Here is a 24,753-nt window from a genome sequence, read left to right on the forward strand (position 1 = left end):
AATAAAAGTGCCATCACCCGATGAACATAGGGCCCTCTCTTTATACCTCTGTAAGGGTCGTATAAGCTTTCACACCTATACGCTTCAGGAGGAGTGTGAACTCCGCGCGGTCATACCCAGCATACCGAAGGAATTAGATGCCGAACTCGTCAAGGCCGACCTTCTAGAGCAAGGTCTGCCGGTCAATTTCATGCACCACATGCACACAGGACGCGGAAGGGAGCCACACAATATGGTTCTCGTCGCCCTCCAGCCTAGCCCCGAGGGTAAGCATATCTTCAACGTCCGAACACTCTTCTCGTAACTGTTACGCGCACTTCCGACTTCCGATGCGTCAAGTGCTTAGGCGATCACGCCACGGCCCTATGCACTCGCAATCAAAAAAGTGCGACGCAACCGCCTAGCTGCGTCCTGTGCTGAACACAGAGTCACCCCGCGAATTACCCTGGATGGCGAAATACCCGGATACCCCGAGCCCCCAACATTAATTGCCGCGCTGCTCGCCAAAACCGCCTCCGCGCTTCCGGCCCTGACACCAAAGTCTCGGCACCCTCTGTACCGAAGGCTAAGCCTGCCTTCGTGCCGGCGCCGGTGCCCAGCGTCTCGGCCTGGGCTAAGCTGTTGCCGTACACGAAACTGCTGCAACTCCCCCCTCTGTGATTCGTCTCGCCCCCACAATTCGTTCCGCCCCCGCGACTCATTCCTCTCCCGCAACTTGCTCTCGCTCTAGTCCGACAATCTCGCTCTAGCGATCGGCTTTTTTCAGTCAATTAACTTTGAGCGCGTTAACGCTTTAGGTGACGCCATCCACACTGCCACCACTCCACAACACTTCATCGCCGATGTGTAGGAATACGCCGACGAATACACGTCGTTAAATACGTACGTCTTCCCCTCACTCCGCCGGTAATCAATGTCGTCTCGCAAATCAACGTGATCAGGTTTGTGATTTTTTGCGCGACCATCAAATTGACATTTTCTTAGCGCAAGAGACCTTACTCAAGCTCGCGCGTCGCCACCCTAAAATCGCGAACATGGTTAGGAACAACAGCCTTCTCGTGGTGCTGGTACCGTCATTTACTATAGAAGAACCCTGCATTGCGTCCCACTCGATCCTCCCGAGCTTGCTAACATCGAAGCATCAGTGTGCCGAATATCACTGACGGGACACGCGCCGATCGTTATCGCGTCCCTTTTTCTTCCACCGGATAAGATCGTTCTAAGCAGTGATATCGAGGCGCTGCTCGGCATGGGAAGCTCTGTCATTCTGGCGGGCGACCTAAATTGTAAACGCATCAGGTGAAACTCGCACACCACAACCCCTAATGGCAGGCGCCTCGACGCGGTGGTCGATGATAGTTTTGATATATTTTCAACAGCAACAGGAAAATCGATCAAAATAATAAAAGAGAGAGAAAGAGAAAGAACATAATACGCTCATTATTTAGACGTCATAAAGTTATAATAAGCAAAATTCTGAGGCACGCTTCGCTTTAGCAACCGCCGGAGATAAGAAAATTAGTTCGATAAATGAAATTTATACGAAAACAAAAAAATACGACTATCACTTGATTTGACGAAATTTTGTGGTTTTATCGAAATTAGAGAATCAATTTTCGTAACAATATATAACAGTAGAACCACAAAATATGCCATTCGCTTTAGTGATCAGTGTCGCGACTCTACATCGTTTTACCTTATTTCTGCAATGCTCAGTTTCGTAATAAGTGGTTCAGTCAAGAGTGACCCCAGCGTCTCGACCTTACAGAACTATCTTAGAATACGTTCAGTACATCCGAACGTTGATTACAGTAAGGATTTTGTATCATCGTTTATTTAAATTGTCCATATCGCTAGTTAGAAATGACTTGCTAGAGCACTCCGACAACAGAATACCAAACTATTGAACATTTCGTAACGTATTGAACGTGAACTCCCTAAAGCTCAATAAAAGCTCGATTAATATTGACGTGATTAAATTTTGCTACACGAGTAGAACAACACTCTCAAATTATTCTCGATCGTAAGAGGAGTATCGCTTTCCGTTAAATTATTACCACAACGTGCCATTTACTGAGAAGCGTGGGTTTCATATCGACTTTATGGCCAATACCAATGCTAGCAGCTGTGCAAAGAACAAAAGTCTTACTGTTGGTATCTATTTACAGATGAATGCATCAACTTCCTCAAAAATGAAGCCGAAAAGATTGGACTGCAAGTGCAAGTGGTCGAACCTTTGCCAAAGAAGCCGACGTTGGTGATGACCTGGTTAGGAGAGCAGCCTGAGCTGCCGAGCATATTACTCAACTCTCATATGGACGTGGTGCCTGTCTTCGAGGTAACTTAATTATATGCTATTTAGACAGGGTCTGTTATGTCTTATATCTTTAAGCTTACAGATGTCTATTGCTGCACATATGCCTATCCGAGCTTGCCACAATTATGTAAAAAATTATGTATTACAATCTATTATGTAAAAAACATCAAACAATATAATATCGAAGCTTACAAAGGTTCGTCATGTCGTGACGATTACTCGGATCAATTTCATTAAATTATGAACATCGGTTGGTTCGAGTGTTTGTGGCCGCAACCTTTATCCAATAACATCACTGCGTCCACTTTTTATTTTAAATACAATACAGTCTTAAATTTGCAATCGAGTCCATTGCTTAATTCAAAAATAAGCGTATACCGAATACAATTGCATTAGAGCAAAAATGGATACCAATTTTTTTTGTTTTCTTTTATTCAATTCGATTTAAAGATCCATTCAATCTTACAGAACAGCTGGAAGCATCCTCCCTTTGCTGCTGAAATAGAAAACAACGTAATTTACGCTAGAGGAGTTCAAGACATGAAGTCGGTTGGAATTCAGTACATTGAGGCCGTGAGGAGGCTGAAGGAAAACGGCGTCAAGCTCAAAAGGACTGTGCATCTGTCATTTGTACCCGGTAAGCGAAGAGCTATGACCTTCCTACCTTGCTCTCTTGTCTCTCTTCTCTGCACACAATGAAAATATCAGTATTCATGCAATATTCCACTGTTTCTTTGACTAGACGAGGAGATTGGTGGCGCTACTGGAATGGGGAAGTTCGTCCAGACGGACGACTTCAAAAACTTGAATGTTGGGTTCGCTCTCGATGAGGGCGTCGCATCCCCTAACGATGATTACCTGGTCTTCAATGGCGAAAGAATAATTTGGCGTAAGTAATAGTGGTTCAATGAGGCGCGAAGGGATACCGGCAAGAAATGGTTGGACCGACATAGGTCTTTCCCAATTTACACCATTAGTGGGCCAGTGGATTCCTGTGGGCTGAAAGATAGACGTCTAACAGTGGACGATTCTGGGCTGATCATGATGACCATAATCAATTTTTACCGCAGCTATTTACAAAGCCTATATCGTTCTACAACCAGCACTGAAGATACCACCTGGAAGAATGCATCATAGGAACCGGGGTTTTTTTATTGCCCGTGTAAGGCAGACGAGAGCATACGGCTCACTTGATGGTGAGTGGTTACCGTTGCTCATGAGCGTCAATAATGCCAGGGGCAGAGCCAATCCGCCGCCTACCGCAATCGGCCCTCCTCCAGTAATCCGGTTTTCGTTGCAGATGTGAAAATCACTTGTCCCGGAATTTCCGGTCACGGTTCCCTTCTGCTCCCGGACAACTGCGGCGAAAAGGTTAGACCCGAAAACATTTCATTGAATTTCTCCCCATTAAAGACTATTTCGATATTCATTTCTTTGGGAAATTCAAAACAAAATTCAATAATGAAAAAAATATTTGTTCGATTCCTATGTTGGAATAATGATTCGATATCGGGTAACGTTCTAGAAATCTAAAAATTCATAATTTTGTTCGACGCCTATATTTTACAGTTTGTCTTGAACTTTTTATTTTATTCTAAATATCTATAAATTTATTTAATTTTTATCTTCCAACTTCTCACATTTCAAGTCGTCGTGGCCTAAAGGATAAGATGTCCGGTGCATTGATATCTAGCGATGCACCGATGTTCGAATATCGCAGGCGGGTACCAATTTTTGTAATGAAATACGTACTTAAGAAACCTTTACGATTGATTTTGAGGAATAACATCAAAACAAACCCGAAAAATTATAATTTGTGTAAGTACTGGTGGTAGGACCTCTTGTCAGTCAGCCTATTTCTGCCGTGAAGCAGTAATGCGTTTCGGTTTGAAGCTGGGGCATTGTAACTATAATAAAATAAAAAGCCTTTTATTTCCTGCTAAAATACAAAGTAAATAGGTATTTAATAATTTTAATTTTCTTCACTTAGGTTTGGCAGGAACCCATTAAACATGGTGAAGGCCTCCTCCAAGTCCTTCCATTTGGTTCTATTTTGGGCTACCTGTATCCATCGAGAGCCAGCAATAGCTTTTATATCGTCCTCCCATTTTGATATTCGGCGACCCTTTTTTCTTTTCCCTTGTGGCCCTTCCCATACTGTTATTCTTGCAGTCCATCTCTGGTCCTGAAGTCTGGCTACATGACCAGCCCACTTCCACTTCAAGTTTCTGGCATATTCAAGGGCATCTATAGATTTTGTTTTTTCTCTAATTTTTGTGTGTCTGATTTTTTGAATCTTTCTTATATTCAACAGACTTCGCTCCATTCCTCGTTGGCAGCTTACTATTAGATTATTGGCCTATAAAATTCCAACTCCGTTGTAACTATACTATAATATAATATATTGTTTCAATGCAAACAGTTGCGGTACATAATCGATAAGTTCATGGACCTGCGTCAGGAGTCCGTCAAAAAGTTGGCTGACAACCCACAGCTAACCATCGGTGACGTCACTAGCGTCAACCTCACCATGATCTCCGTAAGTTTTAAATAAAGTAGTGCTTAATACAATTCAATTAGTATATAACATTAAACCTCTCACTAGCGCAACGTATAGTAAGCCTACACGGGTAATGACCAATATCCTACTTATTTCTAACGTGAAACAGTCGTACACCCTGGCTTGATGGAACAGCGCGGTCGCTACAAGTTATTTGACAATTGACCTCATGTTTCAAGGCCAGTTGTGCATAGACTTTCACGCAGAACACTCAGTAGGGGTATTATCGAATGGCACTCATAGAATCTGACTGCAACGCCACCTATATGCTATAATTGAATCACAGAGGCTCGAGATATTGAGGATTAACTCTTGGTGAAAATGATTGTGAATTCATAATTATAATCATTCATTATTATGCTCATAATAAATTTATCTTAAAAAAAACATGTTAATAAGCTGAATCGTTGCTGGTCGACAGACAAACCAGTAAACACACTTAAATATTTATAATACTGGTAGTACTAATTTATTTCATATAATTTCACAGGGAGGTATACAGAACATTTGGGGGTTGATTGCTTCCCGCTTCCGTAGGTTTAACCCGCGATTCCCTACAAGTGACCCCTGGGTGGTGCAAAACGGGAGCCGAATACATAATCGGTGGTAGGACTTGTCCGACTGGCTGGCGACCACCCTCCAACTAGAGTCCGCCGCCAAATAGCCTAGCTGTGTTCCGGCGTGTGGGTTGGAGAGCCAGTGTTATTCCTTCCCTTTCCTCTTCCTTGTTGGGGGTGAATCTTGGCGATACCTGGAACATGCGGAGCAGACGTGCGTGTGAGCTCGCGGGACGTGATTGTTTGACGGGGGTATAGGGAGACCCAGTGAAACGGTGTTCGCCGCCGCCCGCCGGTCAGTTGGGGACCTGAACCCGGGTGTCACTACTAAACTCCGCCCCGGGAAGCTGTCCCGCCAACCGGTGTAAAATCCTGTCGTGCGGTCGTCGTGCCGGAGTCGGAGACCGGAGTGGATCCCGGCGATCGCACGCAGGGTGGACTGGGGGCCCTTCCATGCCCTGCGTCGGTCGCTCACGCAACCCGTGGTCGAGCACGTACTGTGCTCCGCGCTTTATTCAGGTATTGTCACGATTTCGCCTCGAACATCCTACCCCGCCCAATCCCACTCTCCAAATAAAAAAAATGAAAGTTCGAAAAAGGAAAAGGGTTTTGTCGGCGACTCCCCATTCCACATTTAATGTGGATTTCAGCAATGTAAGGGGTCTACATAGTAACCTCGACGCCGTACACCACCATCTTGAGACGGCGCAGCCTGCCCTTCTTTTTCTGACGGAGACGCAGATATCTGCTCCGGATGATACTTCGTACCTTGAATACCCCGGCTACGTATTGGAGCACAACTTCTTGCGTAAAGCCGGGGTGTGTGTATTCGTCCGGGCTGATGTCTGTTGTCGCCGTCTACGAAGCCTCGAACAACGGGACCTGTCCCTCTTGTGGCTGCGCGTAGATCACGGGGGCTGTACCCGAGTCTACGCGTGCCTGTACAGGTCCCACAGCAGTGATGCAGGTTCAGCTCTGATAGAGCATGTGCAAGAGGGGACTAACCGCGTGCTTGAGCAGTACCCATCTGCGGAGGTGGTGGTTCTTGGAGACTTTAACGCTCATCACCAAGAGTGGTTGGGGTCCAGAACCACTGACCTCCCGGGTCGGGCTGCCTACGATTTCGCCTTGGCCTACGGCCTCTCCCAGCTGGTGACACAGCCCACCCGTGTCCCAGATATTGAGGGGCATGAGCCTTCTCTGTTGGACCTTCTGCTGACCACCGATCCAGCCGGATACAGTGTGGTGGTCGACGCTCCACTTGGATCGTCTGATCACTGCCTTATCCGTGCTGCCACACCACTCTCTCGTCCTAGTCGTCGAACGACGACCAGGTATCGAAGAGTTTGGCAGTATTTGTCAGCAGATTGGGATGGATTGCGTGAGTTTTACGCATCCTACCCATGGGGGCGGTTCTGCTTTTCCTCTGCTGATCCTGACGTCTGTGCGGACCGTCTTAAAGACGTGGTGCTCCAGGGGATGGAATTGTTTATTCCCTCCTCTGAAGTGCCCGTTGGGGGTCGCAGCAGACCCTGGTATAACAATGCCAGCAGGGATGCTGCACACCTCAAGCGGTCCGCATACGTGGCATGGGATGATGCTAGGAGACGTCGGGATCCTAACATCTCAGAGGAAAGGCGGAAATATAACGCCGCTTCCAGGTCCTACAAGAAGGTTATTGCCAGGGCGAAATCGGAGCACGTTGCTAGAATTGGCGAGCGACTGAAGAGCTATCCCTCTGGGAGCCGTGCTTTTTGGTCGCTCGCCAAATCTGCAGAAGGTAACTTTTGCAGGTCTAGTCTCCCACCACTACGCAAGTCCGATGACAGTCTGGCCCATAGTGCGAAAGAGAAGGCTGACCTTCTGGTCAAACTCTTCGCCTCGAACTCGACTGTGGACGACGGGGGTGCCACACCACCGAACATCCTCCGGTGTGATAGTTCCCTGCCGGAGATCTGCTTTACACAGTGTGCAGTCAGGCGGGAACTCCGACTCCTGGACGTCCATAAGTCGAGCGGGCCAGACGGCATCCCTGCAGTGGTTCTGAAAACGTGCGCCCCTGAGCTGACGCCTGCGCTAACGCGTTTGTATCGCATCTCTTATTGCGCTAACAGGGTTCCGTCTTCATGGAAGACTGCCCACGTCCACCCTATCCCCAAGAAGGGTGACCGGTCGGACCCATCGAGCTATAGGCCTATCGCGATAACTTCCTTGCTTTCCAAGGTGATGGAGCGAATAATTAATATACAACTCCTGAAGTATCTGGAGGATCGCCAGCTGATCAGTGACCGACAGTACGGTTTCCGTCACGGTCGCTCAGCTGGCGATCTTCTTGTATACCTTACTCACAGGTGGGCTGAAGCCTTGGAGAGCAAGGGCGAGGCTCTTGCTGTGAGCCTTGATATCGCGAAGGCCTTCGACAGGGTCTGGCATAGGGCACTTCTGTCGAAGCTACCATCTTACGGAATCCCCGAGGGTCTCTGCAAGTGGATCGCTAGCTTTTTGGATGGGCGGAGCATCACGGTCGTTGTAGACGGTGACTGTTCTGATACCATGACCATTAACGCTGGCGTTCCACAAGGTTCGGTGCTCTCCCCCACGCTTTTCATCCTGTATATCAATGACATGCTGTCTATTGATGGCATGCATTGCTATGCGGATGACAGCACGGGGGATGCGCGATATATTGGCCATCAGAGTCTCTCTCGGAGCGTGGTGCAAGAGAGACGATCAAAACTTGTGTCTGAAGTGGAGAACTCTCTGGGGCGAGTCTCCAAATGGGGTGAATTGAACTTGGTTCAATTCAACCCGTTAAAGACACAAGTTTGCGCGTTCACTGCGAAGAAGGACCCCTTTGTCATGGCGCCGCAATTCCAAGGAGTATCCCTGCAACCTTCCGAGAGTATTGGGATACTTGGGGTCGACATTTCAAGCGATGTCCAGTTTCGGAGTCATTTGGAAGGCAAAGCCAAGTTGGCGTCCAAAATGCTGGGAGTCCTCAATAGAGCGAAGCGGTACTTCACGCCTGGACAAAGGCTTTTGCTTTATAAAGCACAAGTCCGGCCTCGCGTGGAGTACTGCTCCCATCTCTGGGCCGGGGCTCCCAAATACCAGCTTCTTCCATTTGACTCCATACAGAGGAGGGCCGTTCGGATTGTCGATAATCCCGGTCTCACGGATCGTTTGGAACCTCTGGGTCTGCGGAGGGACTTCGGTTCCCTCTGTATTTTGTACCGTATGTTCCATGGGGAGTGCTCTGAGGAATTGTTCGAGATGATACCGGCATCTCGTTTTTACCATCGCACCGCCCGCCACCGGAGTAGAGTTCATCCATACTACCTGGAGCCACTGCGGTCATCCACAGTGCGTTTCCAGAGGTCTTTTTTGCCACGTACCATCCGGCTATGGAATGAGCTCCCCTCCACGGTGTTTCCCGAGCGCTATGACATGTCCTTCTTCAAACGAGGCTTGTGGAGAGTATTAAGCGGTAGGCAGCGGCTTGGCTCTGCCCCTGGCATTGCTGAAGTCCATGGGCGACGGTAACCACTCACCATCAGGTGGGCCGTATGCTCGTTTGCCTACAAGGGCAATAAAAAAAAAAAAAAAAAAAAAAAAAAAAACAATGTGGTTCCTGAACAATTTACAGCCAGCTTCGACCTTCGCATAGCTCTGAACGTCGATTTAAAAGAATTCGAAAATAAGGTGAGTGCCATAGTTTTTCCACATCATTACCCGATTCGTTATAAACAGCTAATTAATGGCTTAACTTAATTAATGGCTAATTAATGACCATAAATACCAAAGGAAATGACTTTAATAGCAATTCTAAGTAAACATAAAAATATTTCTTTTTAGCCTGGTGATCGTAAACAGAACATTAGGCTAAAGTAGTTACTTATTGTATGTCTTCAGTACTTGATACCTGTGCAAATTTTCAACGTCTTAGATTTAGTCGAATTTGCGTTAAAAGCTTTTTTTACATAGATAATTAGATACAAATCTAGCTAATGAAAGTGCGTTAAGACATAAAATAACAGAATCGTCATCTATGTATGCTATCGAACAAAACTTCCGAATGCGGAACGAAGGGCTAACAGACGTGAACTCAACAAATGTATCCAAAAACAGTCATACGTCAAATCATTGAAGCTTTTCAATCATTTCGTTTTATTTTCCTCATTCATAAAATTTTACATAATATTGTTAATAAGCGCTTTATAAATCTATCAGTATGAGTTTTTCGTTTGGCCTCCTTTTTTTCGAAACTCACAATAAATTGATAAAATCTACATTGGTGCTTTATCTTAGTACTTTATCGTTGGTCCTTTGTTTTTGCAGATTCAGAGATGGTGTACTGAAGCTGGTCGCGGCGTCACGTACGAGTTTAAGCAGAAGGATCCTTACACCACACCAACTCAGCTAGACGACGCTAACATTTACTGGAAAGCGTTCAAACAAACCGCACAGGAACTGTAAGGCAATATAATTTGTTTGTAATCGTGCAGGTTAACCAAATAACTGTCTTTGAAGTCGTCACGGCCTCAAAAATAGGAAGCCCGGTGTACTTGTATCGAGCGATGTAAGTGTGCCGTTGTCCAAATACCGCTTGTCGAGAATTTTTTCAAATTAAGTACATCCAGAATTCACATTCACGGATGTCTTCCACAATGGTATCAATTTACTGGTGGTAGGACCTTTTGTGAGTCCACACGGGTAGGTACCACCACCCTGCCTATTTCTACCGTGAATCAGTAATGCGTTTCGGGTTGAAGGATGGGGCAGCCGTTGTAACTATAGAACTTATATCTCAAGGTGGGTGGCGCATTTACTTTATAGATGTATAGGGGCTCCAGTAACCACTCAATACCAGGTGGATTGTGAGTTCATCTACCAGTCTATGCAATAAAAAAAAATATAAAAAAAATTATATCGACGACGAAAACCGATGAAAATACTAATAATAAAACACGCACACATCTTTCAGGAGAATGTCAATTAAGCCTCAAACATTTACGGGAGGCACCGACAGCCGCTATCTTCGGGAACTTGGCATCCCGGCGCTGGGCTTCTCGCCGATACACAACACCACGCCCGCGCTGCACGAGCACGACGAGCATCTAGGCTTGGACGTCTTCATCAATGGAATAGCGGTGTACCAGAGCATCATAAGAGCTGTAGCTAATGCCTAACTCTTTATTTGAATAAAATCATTGGAATTCATTTACTGTTTTATTATATTAATTCAATGTTTCTTAACCACTGTTTCGCGGTACTTTTGGTGTGGTAAAATTATGTGCCACAAAAATTTAGGTATAATTGAAAACGAAAAATACTTTTCACATCAATAAGTATTTAAATTCGTATTTTTTTAATCAACTATTCCATTTTTTTATGAAGCGTACGTGTTCTACAAATCTTTAGAAACATCCTTTACATCTTAAAAGAGGGACATTCATCTATTAATGTCTTCAGTGAACATGGAATACCACGTGACACATAACGTATACTCTTGCTACATAATTAAAACTAACATGGTCAGTCATCTCTGTATCTTCTGAAAGTACAGTCGTATCTGTGCTCTTGCGACTAATGTCATCTTATAGGCTGTCAGTTTAGCATCCCGAAGGAATTAGATGCTGAGCTCGTCAAGGCCGACCTTCTAAAGCAAGGTCTGCCGGTCAATTCCGTGCACCACATGCACACAGGACGCGGGAGGGAGCCATACAATATGGTTCTCGTCGGCCTCCAGCCTAGCCCCGAGGGTAAACAAATCTTCAACGTCCAAACAGTCTGTTGGCTTTCCGGAATAGTCGTGAAAACCACTCACAAAAAAGGTACTCCGAGCCAGTGCCATAACTGCCAATTGTACGGGCACTCTTCTCGTAACTGTCACGCGCGCTCCCGATGCGTCAAGTGTCTAGGCGATCACACCACGGCCCTATGCACTCGCGATCAAAAAAGCGCGACGGAACCGCCTAGCTGCGTCCTGTGCCGAACACAGGAACACCCTGCGAATTACCATGGATGCCCCCGAGCCCCCAAAATTAATCTCTGCGTCGCTCGTCAAAACCGCCTCCACGCTTCCGGCCCCGACACCAAAGTCTCGGCACCCTCTGTGCCGAAGGCTAAGCCTACCTTCGTGCTGGCGCCGGTGCCCAGCGTCTCGGCCTGGGCTAAACCGTTGCCATACACGAACACTGCTGCAACTCCCCCCTCTGCGATTCGTCCCGACCACACGATTCGTCACTCACCTGCGACTCGTCCCTCTCCCGCGACTTGCTCTCAGACCGCGTCCGACACTCTCGCTCTAGCGATCGACTTTTTCCGTTAATTAACTATGAGCGCATTAACGCTTTGGGAGACGCCATCCGCGCTGCCTCCACTCCACAACACTTCATCGCCGTTGCGCAGGAATATGTCGACATAAACGCGTCGTTAAATACGTACGTCCTCCCCTCACTCCGCCGGTAATCAATCTCTTACATAGGTAGAACGAAACCCCTATCCGTAACGATAGAAATTGTAACGCGTACGGTCTCGCAAATCAACGTGATCAGGAGACCTTATTCAAGCCCGCGTGTCACGACCCTAAAATCGCGAACTACAACATGGTTAGGACGACAGGCTCACTTCTCTTAGTGGTGGTACCGTCATTTACTATAGAAGAGTCCCGCGCTCGCTAACATCGAAGCATCAGTGTGCCGAATCTCACTGACGCTCACACGCGCCGATCGTTATCGCATCTGTTTATTTTCCACCTGATAAGATCGTTTTGAGCAGTGATATCGAGGCGCTGCTCGGCATGGGAAGTTCTGTCATTCTGGCGGGTGACCTAAATTGTAAACGCATCAGGTGAAACTCGCACACTACAACCTCTAATGGCAGGCGCCTCGACGCTGGTGTGGAGCATCGGCTACGACTGGATCCTACGGGGCGCCCTACGGGGTTCCCTCCCCGGGCTAAGTGTCGTCTGCTATGCTGACGACACGTTGGTCGTAGCCCCGGGGAGGGACTACCGAGAGTCTGCCCGTCTGGCTTGCGCAGGTCTGGCAAACTTGTACTGGTACTTGCATAAGATAGCCGGAACAGAACCGACGGCGCAGTGCCACCACTGCGCGGACCGCGACGAGGATGACACAGCGGAACACACACTGACGCGTTGCTCTGGATTCGACGAGCAACGCGCCGCCCTCGTCGCGGTCATAAGAGAGGACCTCTCGCTGCCGCGCGTCGTGGCTACGATGCTCGACTTCTGCGAGTCCACCATCTTGCAGAAGGAGGCGGCGGAGCGAGAGAGGGAGAGCTCTTCCCTTTCCGCACCGATCCGTCGCGAGGGCCGGAGGCGGGAATACGCCCATACGTCCCGGCCCCTGTAGGTAGCGGCCTCCCCCCGGTGAAGGTCAAGGGGCGACCTGAGGGGGTAGAGGCCGCGCGGCGCGCTACCAGCACTCTAGCGCGCTGCCGAGGAGATACGAAAGAGCGACCGGTTGGCGGTGTATCGCGTCCCGACCCGGCAGGCTGGTTATGGTCCAGCGGGGTATTCCAGGACATCAGCGACACAGCCTGGGCGGCCTGACGGGCTGCCGTACCGAGACGGCTGACGTTTTAGAGCCTTCGATTCGCCTCGAAGGCTCCGTCGGCTGGGCGTCCTTGGGGTGAGCCGCGCCGTCTGGTTGTAGTGTTGACCGCGGTAGCCCCCCCTACCTCATCCGGGTTCTGACCTCGGAGGGGATCGGACGTCGGGTGCAAGAGGGAGTCGTTTAGTGGGTGGGCCCTAAAATCCTTGGGCCCGTGGTCTGCTCACAACACCATGCAGACCGTTGAGTCTCACATACCCCGCGCGCCCCCTTTTGCGCGGGGACCTCGTAGGAGGTTCGGGCCACTACCAAAAAAAAGGCCAAAAAAAAAGCGCCTCGACACGTTAGTCGATGATGGTTTTGATATATTTTCAACAGCAACAGGAAAATCGATCAAAATAATAAAAGAGAGAGAAAGAGAAGAAGAAAGAACATAATACGCTTATTATGTAGACGTTATAAAGTTATAATAAGCGAAATTCTGGGGCACGCTTCGCTTTAACAACCGCCAGAGATAAGAAAATTAGTTCGATAAATGAAATTTATACGAAAACAAAAAAATACCACTATCATTTGTTTTGACGAAATGTTGTGGTTTTATCGAAATTAGGAAATCAATCTTCGTGCGACAATGAAACCTCATGAAACAATATATAACACAGTGCAAACCACAAAATATTCCATTCGTTTCAGTGATCAGTGTCGCGTCTTTATATCGCTTTACCTTGTTTCTGCAATGTTCAATTTAAAAAGAAGAACTTCAGGCAAGATTGACCCCAGCGTCTCGACCTTACAGAACTATCTTAGAATACGTTCAGTACATCCGAACGTTGACTACAGTAAGGATTTTGTATCATCGTTTATTTAAATTGTCCATATCGGTAATTAGAAATGATTTGCTAGAGCACTCCGACAACAGAATACCAAACTATTGAACATTTCGTAACGTATTGAACTTGAACTCCCTAAAGCACAACGATCCACTCAATCCTAATCACCGTCGTTGGACGCCAATTACCAAACCGCATAGAAAGCTCGATTAATATTGACGTGATTTAATTTTGCTACACGAGTAGAACAAGGCTCTCAAATTATTCTCGATCGTAAGAGGAGAATCGTTTTCCGTTAAATTATTGCCACAACGTGGTATTTACTGAAAAGCGTGGGTCTCATATCGACTTTACGGCTAATACCAATGCTAGCCGTGCAAAGAACAAAAGTCTTACTGTCGGTATTTATTTACAGATGAATGCATCAACTTCCTCAGAAATGAAGCTGAAAAGATTGGACTGCAAGTGCAAGTGGTCGAACCTTTGCCAAAGAAGCCGACGTTGGTGATGACCTGGTTAGGAGAGCAGCCTGAGCTGCCGAGCATATTACTCAACTCTCATATGGACGTGGTGCCTGTCTTCGAGGTAACTTAATTATATGCTATTTAGACAGGGTCCGTTATGTCTTCTATCTACTTAAGCTTAAGCTTACAGATGTCTACTGCTGCACATAGGCCTCTCCGAGCTTGCTACAATTACACCAAAATTATGTATTACAATCTATTATGTAAAAAAACATCAAACAATATATTGAAACATACAAACGTTTGTCATGTCGTGATGATTACTCAATTCAATTATTATTATTTAAAACTAGCTGACCCGGCAGACTTCGTAGTGGCTCAAGCGATAAATAAAAGACCTTAACTTTTGTATAAAATAAACAAAACAAAAAAACATTCCGAGCTTTTTTATATTTTCTTCACCTTTTAAACCTTCCCTGGACTTCCACGAATAATTAAAGACCAAAATTAGCCAAATCGGTTCAGCCGTTCTCGAGTTTTAGATGAACATCGGTTGGTCGAGCGATTGTGGCCGACATTTTTATCTAATAACATCACTGTGACACCATTATATTTTAAATACAATCTTAAATTTTCCACCGGGTCCATTGCTTAATTCAAAAATAAGCGTATACCGAATACAATTGCATTATAGCAGAAAGGGATACCAATTTTTTTTGTTTTCTTTTATTCAATTCGATTTAAAGATCCGTCCAATCTTACAGAACAGTTGGAAGCATCCCCCCTTTGCTGCTGAAATAGAAGACAACATAATTTACGCTAGAGGAGTTCAAGACATGAAATCGGTTGGAATTCAGTACATTGAGGCCGTGAGGAGGCTGAAGCAAACCGGCGTCAAGCTCAAAAGGACTGTGCATCTGTCATTTGTACCCGGTAAGCGAAGAGCTATGACCTTCCTATCTTGCTCTCTTTCCTCTCTTCTCTGCACATAGTGAAAATATTAGTATTCATGCAATATTCCACTGTTTCTTTGACTAGACGAGGAGATTGGTGGCGCTACTGGAATGGGGAAGTTCGTCCAGACGGACGTCTTCAAAAATATGAATGTCGGCTTCGCTCTCGATGAGGGCATCGCATCCGCTAACGATGATTACCTGGTCTTCAATGGCGAAAGAATAATTTGGCGTAAGTAAATTTTTATTAGCTTCATATGAGCCCGACCTGGTAGTGCAATGACACGCGAAGGGATACCGGCAAGAAATCGTTGGACCGACATAGGTCGTTCCCAATTTACACCATCAGTGGGCCGATGGTTTTCTGTGGGCTGAAAGATAGACGTCTAACAGTGGACGATTCTGGGCTGATCATGATGACGATAATCAATTTTTACCGCAGCTATTTACAAAGCCTATATCGTTCTATAACCGGCACTGAAGATACCACCTGGAAAAATGCATCATAGGAACCGGGGTTTTTTTATTGCCCGTGTAAGGCAGACGAGAGCATGCGGCCCACTTGATGGTGAGTGGTTACCGTTGCTCATGAACGTCAATAATGCCAGGGGCAGAGCCAATCCGCCGCCTACCGCACAGTGCTCCCTCCGTAATCCGGTTTTCGTTGCAGATGTGAAAATCACTTGTCCCGGAAAATCCGGTCACGGTTCCCTTCTGCTCCCGGACAACTGCGGCGAAAAGGTTAGACCCAAAAACATTTCAAAGAAATTCTTCCCGTTAAAGACTATTTCGATATTCATTTCTTTGGGAAATTCAAAACAAAATTCAATAATGAAAAAAATATTTGTTCGATTCCTATGTTAGAATATTGATTCGATTTCGGGTAACGTTCTAAAAAATCTAAAAATTCATAATTTTGTTCGACGCCTATATTTTACAGTTTGTCTTGAACTTTTTATTTTATTCTAAGCTAGAGGTCTAAAGGTTTTTGCTTCACGTATTAATATTTATTTAATTTTTATCTTCCAACTTCTCACATTTCAAGTCGTCGTGGCCTAAAGGATAAGATGTCCGGTGCATTCATATCTAGCGATGCACCGGTGTTCGGATCCCACAGGCGGGTACCAATTTTTGTAATGAAATGAAATACGTACTTGAAAAATCTTCACGATTGACTTGAAGGAATGAATAACTTGAAGGAATAACGTCGTGTAATAAAAATCAAACCCGCAAAATTATAATTTGCGTAATTACTGGTGGTAGGACGTCTTGTGAGTCCGCACGGGTAGGTATCACCACCCTGCCTATTTCTGCCGTGAAGCAGTAATGTGTTTCAGTTTGTAGGGTGGGGCAGCCGTTGTACTGTAAAAATGGAGACCTTAGAACTTATATCTCAAGGTGGATGGTGGCACTTACGTTGTAGATGTCTATAGGCTCCAGTAACCACTTAACATCAGGTGGGACTTGAGCTAGTCGACCTATTTAAGCAATAAAAACATAAAAAAATACATTACAATCAATTATACCTTTACTCAATCAATGAGGTTTGAAGCTATGCGTAATATATTGTTTCAATGCAAACAGTTGCGGTACATAATCGATAAGTTCATGGACCTGCGTCAGGAGTCCGTTAAAAAGTTGGCTGACAACCCACAGCTAACCATCGGTGACGTCACTAGCGTCAACCTCACCATGATCTCCGTAAGTTTTAAATAAATTAGTGCTTAATACAATTCAACTAGTATATAACATTGAACCTCTCACTAGCGCGGCGTATAGTGAGTCTACACGGGTAATGACCAATATTCTACCTATTTCTAACGTGAAGCAGTCGTACACCCTGGCTTGATGGAACAGCGCGGTCGCTACAAGTTATTTGACAATTGACCTCATGTTTCAAGGCCAGTTGTGCATAGACTATCACGCAGAACACTCAGTAGGGCTATTATCGAATGGCACTCATAGAATCTGACTGCAACGCCACCTATATGCTATAATTGAATCACAGAGGCTCGAGATATTGAGGATTAACTCTTGGTGAAAATGATTGTGAATTCATTGTTATAATCATTCATTAATATACTTGTCGGAGATGGTCATTAGCTTGGTAGCTAAACGAAACGCAGCACTATTCCCGAGAGATGGCAGCACGATTGCGGTATCATCGGAACTTGGCTATCTTCGTGCTACGACAGAGCCTAGCTGAAGGAGGCGCGTAGACGCCATCATACTTACCAACAAGCCTTCTTGAAGAGCGGTGCCTCCGCCCTAAGAAATGTCATTCGTTTTCATTTGCTAACGTCAAGAGAAGATTTCTAAATAATTTAAACAATTATTGTTCTAAGACAACAAACGTGATTGGTGTTCTCGATATTTCTCTTAGCTCGATCATCCCATTCGCTCCTACGATGTCTGACGATGTTAATAATTGTGGCTTCTCCGACATAGGCATAAAGAATTTATTTAAAAATAAAACATGTCAATAAATTGCACCGTTGCTGCGCGACAGAAAAACCAATACACACTTAAATATTTATAATACTGTTAGTACTAATTTATTTCATATAATTTCACAGGGAGGTATACAGAACAATGTGGTTCCTGAACAATTTACAGCCAACTTCGACCTTCGCATAGCTCTGAACGTCGATTTAAAAGAATTCGAAAATATGGTGAGTGCCACAGTTTTTCCACATCATTACCCGATTCGTTATAAGCAGCTAATTAATGGCTTACTTGAGAGAAATACAAAAAAAAAGGAAATAACTATGAATACCAAAGGAAATGACTTTAGTAGCAATTCTGAGTAAACATAAAAATATTTCTTTTTAGCCTGATGATCGTAAACAGAACATTAGGCTAATGTAATTATTGTATTGTCTTCAATACTTGATACCTGTGCAAATTTTCGACATCTTGGACTTGGTCGAATTTGCATTGAAAGCTTCTTTTACATATCTATTTTATCTAATTAGATACAAATCTAGCTAATGAAAGAGCGTTCATACACCCAATAACATAGTCGTCATCTATGTATGCTATCGAACAAAACTTCCGAATGCGGAACGAAGGGCTAACAGACGTGAACTCAACAAATGTATCCAAAACCAGTAATTTTTTTTTTTTTGTCTGGAGGAAAGCGCCGGACTTCCGCCCTCCGCTGGGGACGGCGGGCGGAGCATGTCGGAGTCGAACCGACTAAAACCTCCTGTCGCTCAACAATCAACGTCCAAACCTCACATGAGACAGAACTCATGAAAAGGCAAAGGGGGGAAAGTGAAGTGTTTAGTGCGGAGCACATCTCTCCCATCACCCTCCCCCTCGGGACGCCGGACTGGCGGTCGTCGGCGCCACGACTACCAGCCCTCTCGGTCGGCAGGCTATCCGGAGCCCGCCTAGATGGCGCCGGTTAGAGTGATCTATCCTACGGAATACCCCGCTGGGTCAGAACCAGCGTGGGTCGAAGATAGCCGGCCTTCCATCACCCGGACGCTCTTGCGTAAAACACGTGCAGAGCAGCTTGCACGACGTCTTCTTAGGTCCCCCTCGCCGGTCCCCGGACCGACATATGAGGGGGACCCGAAACACTTAGAGGGCCAGGGCTTGGGCGAGATCCGCCTCCCTGGCCCCAGTCATACGTCAAATCATTGAAGCTTTTCAATCATTTCGTTTTATTTTCCTCATTCATAAAATTTCACATATTATTGTTAATAAGCGCTTTATAAATCTATCAGTATGAGTTTTTCGTTAGCCGCCTTTTTTTCGAAACTCACAATAAATGGATAAAATCTACATTGGTGCTTTATCTTAGTACTTTATCGTTGATCTTTTGTTTTTGCAGATTCAGAAATGGTGTACTGAAGCTGGTCGCGGCGTCACGTACGAGTTTGAGCAGAAGGATCCTTACACCACACCAACTCAGCTAGACGATGCCAACATTTACTGGAAAGCTTTCAAACAAACCGCAGAGGAACTGTAAGGCAATATAATTTGTTTGTAATCGTGCAGGTTAACCAAATAACTGTCTTTGAAGTCGTCACGGCCTCAAAAATAGGAAGCCCGGTGTACTTGTATCGAGCGATGTAAGTGTGCCGTTGTCCAAATACCGCTTGTCGAGAATTTTTTCAAATTAAATACACCCCGAATTCACATTCACGGATGTCTTCCACAAAGAAGAAATAACATTGTGTAATAAAAAACAAACCCGCAAAAACTGATTAAATGAGTTTTTTTTATTAAAGTTTTAAACATAATGTGAGTGTTGTTTACTGCCACAGGTAGGGACACTGCCGTCTTGCTTAGAGCTTAGAAAAAATACAAATAAAAATTATAGTAATATCAACGACGAAAACCGATGAAAATACTAATAATAAAACACGCACACATCTTTCAGGGGAATGTCAATTAAGCCTCAAACGTTTACGGGAGGCACCGACAGCCGCTATCTTCGGGAACTTGGCATCCCGGCGCTGGGCTTCTCGCCGATACACAACACCACGCCCGCGCTGCATGAGCACAACGAGCATCTAGGCTTGGACGTCTTCATCAATGGAATAGCGGTGTACCAGAGCATGATAAGAGCTGTAGCTAATGCCTAACTCTTTACTTGAATAAAATCATTGGAATTCATTTACTGTTTAATTGTATTAATCCAATGTTTCTTAACCAATGTTTCGCGGTACTTTTGGTGTGCCACGAAATTCTAAAAGTGTGCCGCAAAATTTTAGATATACTAATTTAAAATGAAAAATACTTTTCACATGAATAGGTATTTAAATTCGTTTTTTTTTAATTATTCCATTTTGTTCTTCAACGCTTTCTTCATTCATTACGCGAACGTAGCGTATTATACAAACCAATAGGAATAAATGCGTGCGTTTGTAGTAAGGTAGTGTAGTACCAAAGCGTTACTGCAGCAATTTATCCGGAAAACTATTATTTATAACTATAACCTATAACCTATTATTAAATATATTTAACTATTATTTATAAACTACTTTAAGAAACGTGTTTATGGGTCAGTAAAAAAAATGAAACATCTTTTTGTGTACCGCCAAATTTTGAAATCGTAAAAGTGCGCCGGTACAAAAAAGGCTGAGAAACTCAGTATTAATCCTCGTGTTATACTGCAATATTGAGCCGTTTATTAGCGGAATGTATGAGAACGGGACCGCAGACTCTGGCGACATTCCTTTTAATTCGTAGCAACAACTACTCTTCCCCAAGTTCTAGTAACAAATTCATTCTACCCCCTTATTTCACTGCTGATAGGACATATCATAAGCCCGCGCTATAACAACCACGCTCCGACCTTATGAAGCATACGTGTTCTACAAATTTTAGAAACATCCTCTACATCTTAAAGAACTTGGTAATGTCTTCAGTGATCATACGTATATACCCTCTTCGTATACTCTTGATACATAATCAAAACTAACATGGTCAGTCGTCTCTGTGCTCTTGCGAACAATGTCATCCTATAGGTTGTAAGTATCTTCTGAAAGTCCAGTCGTATCTGTGCTCTTGCGACCAATGTCATCCTACAGGTTGTAAGTATCTTCTGAAAGTCCAGTCGTATCTGTGCTCTTGCGACCAATGTTATCCTACAGGTTTGTAAGTATCTTCTGAAAGTCCAGTCGTATATGTGCTCTTGCGACTAATGTCATCTTATAGGTTGTCAGTATCTTCTGAAAGTCCAGTCGTATCTGTGCTCTTGCGACGTCATCCTATAGGTTTGCACTATCTTCTGAAAGCTTTTTTAGGGCTGGTCCGGTCACCTCAGCTGTTGGAACTATGAGGTGGTGTGTTGAACGGAGTTGAACCAACGAAACAACCACCTATAAAGATTTAAGCTAGCAAGTTCCAAAAAAATTAGACGTGTCTTTAGTAAGCCTACTAAACCAAATTTAAGATCTTGCTTGATCTACACGTTCTAATGAATTGACACGTGACGTATAACGTATTGTTTTTACACGTCATTTGGAAGGAAATGGCGTGTATGTTAGCAGAGGAAGCGCTCGGAAGTTGATTTATGTTTGAGAATTTCCCCCGATCCAAGAAAATGGTTCGGAATCCCTTTACGGTCATGTATGGACCTAGTGTTTTTTCTTGCTTTAGATAAGCTAAGCAGCTTACTGTATTTTGCTCGGTTTTTGCAAGTCGAAGACATAATAAAAATTAAATTTACCGTTTTAATTTTAATTTAACTTATAGTCATTATATTATTGACGAAGTTTCGAAAAAAATACAATTTTCGTGGTCATGAAGATAGCGGTTGACAAACGTCGGAAATTGAGCTGTTATATGTATATTTATATAAGTATGTTGAATTAATACATTAAATCAATAAATACGCTGTGAAGTCTCTAAACAAAGATACTATTCCGATCGAAGCCTAAAAAATAAAAACATCCAAAAATAAAGTTCTGCAACATACGCAGTGATAAAATGGCAGTTCGCTGGATTGTATCGTGTCCGAATGCGCATTGCGCAAACAAGGAAGGTTTTGTTCATTGAATTTGTATGTTTAATGTACGGGAGACCGCATTACCCTTGTGCCTGGCACGGAATGGCCTTTAGATTCATTTAGAATCAATCAAACACTCGTAATAGCATTTTGAATTTTATTTAAGTCTCTAGAGAAGTTTGATGAAATAAAACAAAAAAATCTTTGGATCGAAGTGTTAGCCCAACGGTCTAAATTTGACCATAATCATTGACACCTCAATAATGAGATTGATTTTATGTATACCAATTTTACCTTCCTTCTATCATTGACTTTTTGAGTAAATTTTTTTTGTTAACAACACAATCTGTCATTATCTACTAGGTAAAATTAAATAAAAGACCTAAACTTTTGTATAAAATAACCGTAAAACAAACAAAAGGAATCCGTCCGACGAGGGACACATCAAAGGAAAAACAAAATGGTTATTTTTATTTAATTCCGGGCATTTTCATATTTATCTACCTTTTAAACTTTCTCTGGACTTCCACAAATAATTCAAGACAAAAATTAGCCAAATTGGTTCAGTCGCTCTCGAGTTTTAGCGAGACTAACGAACATCAATTCATTTATACCTAGTCAGGTCATAAGTATTGTCACACAGTAAAAACTTTTCTTTTAGAATGCTGGCCACAAAAAAGTTTATTGAATTCGAATTTCGAATTGTTCATGAAAATAAAAATGTATACTTTTAGAATTTTACTGATTTCTAAATATGGAGTGGACGCTTAAAGAAGAACGTGTTGCAGTTATTGCGTTGCATCCTTCCGGTTACGCGCCAATTCAAACTTTTAACATAATGAAAAATTTAAATATAGCCAAAAGATTCGTTTATCGTACCATCAAACGATACAATGAAGCTCTAGTGTAGATGACAGGTCAAGAAGTGGTCGCCCTCGGTCTGTTAGGACTCCAGCAGTGATAAAAGCTGTGAAGGTACGAATTCAAAGAAATCCCAAACGTAAGCAGAAACTGTTGGCCCTTCAGATGGGGTTAAGCAGAACCACGGTGAAAAGGGTGTTAAATGAAGACTTAGGGCTTCGGGCATATCGAAGAAAAACAGGACATCGTTTGAATGCTCGTCTAATGGACCTGAGACTGAAGAGATGTCGCGCTTTGTTGAAGCGGTACGCGGGAAAAAAATATCGGGAAATACTTTTTTTCGGATGAAAAAATTTTTACCGTAGAAGAGAGCTACAACAAACAAAATGATAAGGTGTACGCACACAGTAGTGAAGAAGCGAGCAACCGTATTCCGCGTGTCCAACGAGGTCATTTTCCATCCTCGCTCATGGTATGGTTGGGAGTTTCTTATTGGGGCTTAACAGAGGTACATTTTTGTGAGAAAGGTGTAAAAACGAATGCAGTTGTGTATCAAAATACAGTCCTGACGAACCTTGTGGAACCTGTTTCTCATACCATGTTCAATAACAGGCACTGGGTATTCCAACAAGATTCGGCGCCAGCTCATAGAGCGAAGAGCACACAAGACTGGCTGGCGGCGCGTGAAATCGACTTCATCCGGCACGAAGACTGGCCCTCCTCCAGTCCAGATTTGAATCCGTTAGATTACAAGATATGGCAACACTTGGAGGAAAAGGCGTGCTCAAAGCCTCATCCCAATTTGGAGTCACTCAAGACATCCTTGATTAAGGCAGCCGCCGATATTGACATGGACCTCGTTCGTGCTGCGATAGACGACTGGCCGCGCAGATTGAAGGCCTGTATTCAAAATCACGGAGGTCATTTTGAATAAACTTTAGTGTCATAAGAATCTATGTTTTGTTAAGTTCATTTTGGTATATGCATGGTTACATAATGAATAAACTTGTTTCAATTATTTTACATTAAACATGTGACAGAATTTATGACCTGACTAGGTATATATATGTCAGATAAGATAAGATAGATTAGTTACACTAGGCCCACTTTCCTGGCCGATCTAGGTGTAGTCTGATTCCGTTCTCTGTCGAATTACATATGGTCACCAGCTAGCTGAAGATTCCTAAAAAATTGAAATCGTTCCAGCCCTTTCGGAGTCAAGATTGCTTAAATAAAATATAAAATATTATAAATTACAATCGGTCCATCCATTTCGGATTTTATAACGAAAATACAGACATTGATTTTTATATAGATGTAAAGAAAATGTTTATTATTTAAATTCTATTAGTTTTTAAAAAGGACTTTTCTTCATAGAGTGAAGTCTGTCATTGAGTAAAAAGATAGCTCAGTTTTGTATAGGTTTATTGATACGGTTTACTATTTAATTTTTTGTATTAGTTTTAAAATATATTATAACGACTTTAAATGTTGTTTTCTTATTATACATGTAACCTTTATATGATTTATGACATAAATCTTAAAAGAGGTTATAATATGATATACAGGTGGCATAAATGGTATTTTGAATATTGAAACATTAGAAGAAGAAACATTAGAAATATAAAAATATATATATACAGTCAAACCTGGATAAGCGAGAGTTCAAGGGAGCACAATCTCATTCTCGCTTATAGAGGTTTCTCACTAGCCCGAGTTTCTCGCTAATGCACCCTCTGAATTTCATTTCGCGATTTCCCGGATTCAAACGCATTCACTATTTTAAGTTTATCACTTAACGGCAGTACTTTAATTTTCCGTTTTGACATGATGCAGAACAGAACTTTTCTTCGCAATTTATTAACAATAAACTGAGTAAGTCCGACAAACAGGACGGTACACAGGGACACGTGTCCATTCGAAAAGAAATCGAATAAATAACAACGTTATTTAGTTCCACGAAATAGAATAGGTTTAATATTGACGAGAAAACAATACAAAAACAATGTTAAGAAAGTTAAGAATGGGTCATAAAATAGCAGTTGTTTAATTTGTAATTTGTTTTGTCATTTGTTCCTCCTAAATAATATAAATAAATAAAGCTCGACTGTCGCTTATAGAGGTATAGATAAGTAGCAGTCTCACTCACGGAGGTCCATGAGGCAAAA

At 43.6% G+C, this 24,753-nt stretch overlaps 3 protein-coding genes across 3 annotated transcripts in view; 2 read left to right on the plus strand and 1 right to left on the minus strand.

The window, feature by feature from the left end:
• Positions 1 to 24,753, minus strand: part of LOC101745759 (uncharacterized) — a 116,568-nt gene that overhangs the window by 83,531 nt on the left and 8,284 nt on the right. The window lies entirely within an intron of this gene.
• Positions 1,671 to 10,654, plus strand: LOC101742637 (aminoacylase-1). Its single transcript, XM_062675155.1, has 10 exons — positions 1,671 to 1,811; positions 2,169 to 2,338; positions 2,786 to 2,954; positions 3,060 to 3,206; positions 3,618 to 3,688; positions 4,740 to 4,856; positions 5,368 to 5,379; positions 9,053 to 9,136; positions 9,773 to 9,906; positions 10,419 to 10,654. The coding sequence occupies exons 1-10, from the start codon at positions 1,709 to 1,711 to the stop codon at positions 10,621 to 10,623; spliced, it is 1,212 nt and encodes a 403-aa protein (XP_062531139.1). The 5' UTR covers positions 1,671 to 1,708; the 3' UTR covers positions 10,624 to 10,654.
• On the plus strand, positions 13,689 to 19,887 carry LOC101745900 (aminoacylase-1). Its single transcript, XM_012689806.4, has 9 exons — positions 13,689 to 13,850; positions 14,257 to 14,426; positions 15,070 to 15,238; positions 15,344 to 15,490; positions 15,929 to 15,999; positions 16,843 to 16,959; positions 17,835 to 17,930; positions 19,100 to 19,233; positions 19,652 to 19,887. The coding sequence occupies exons 1-9, from the start codon at positions 13,748 to 13,750 to the stop codon at positions 19,854 to 19,856; spliced, it is 1,212 nt and encodes a 403-aa protein (XP_012545260.1). The 5' UTR covers positions 13,689 to 13,747; the 3' UTR covers positions 19,857 to 19,887.

This window comes from Bombyx mori, chromosome 23 (assembly GCF_030269925.1).
Source record: "Bombyx mori chromosome 23, ASM3026992v2".
In the NCBI taxonomy this organism is placed as follows: Eukaryota; Metazoa; Arthropoda; class Insecta; order Lepidoptera; family Bombycidae; genus Bombyx; species Bombyx mori.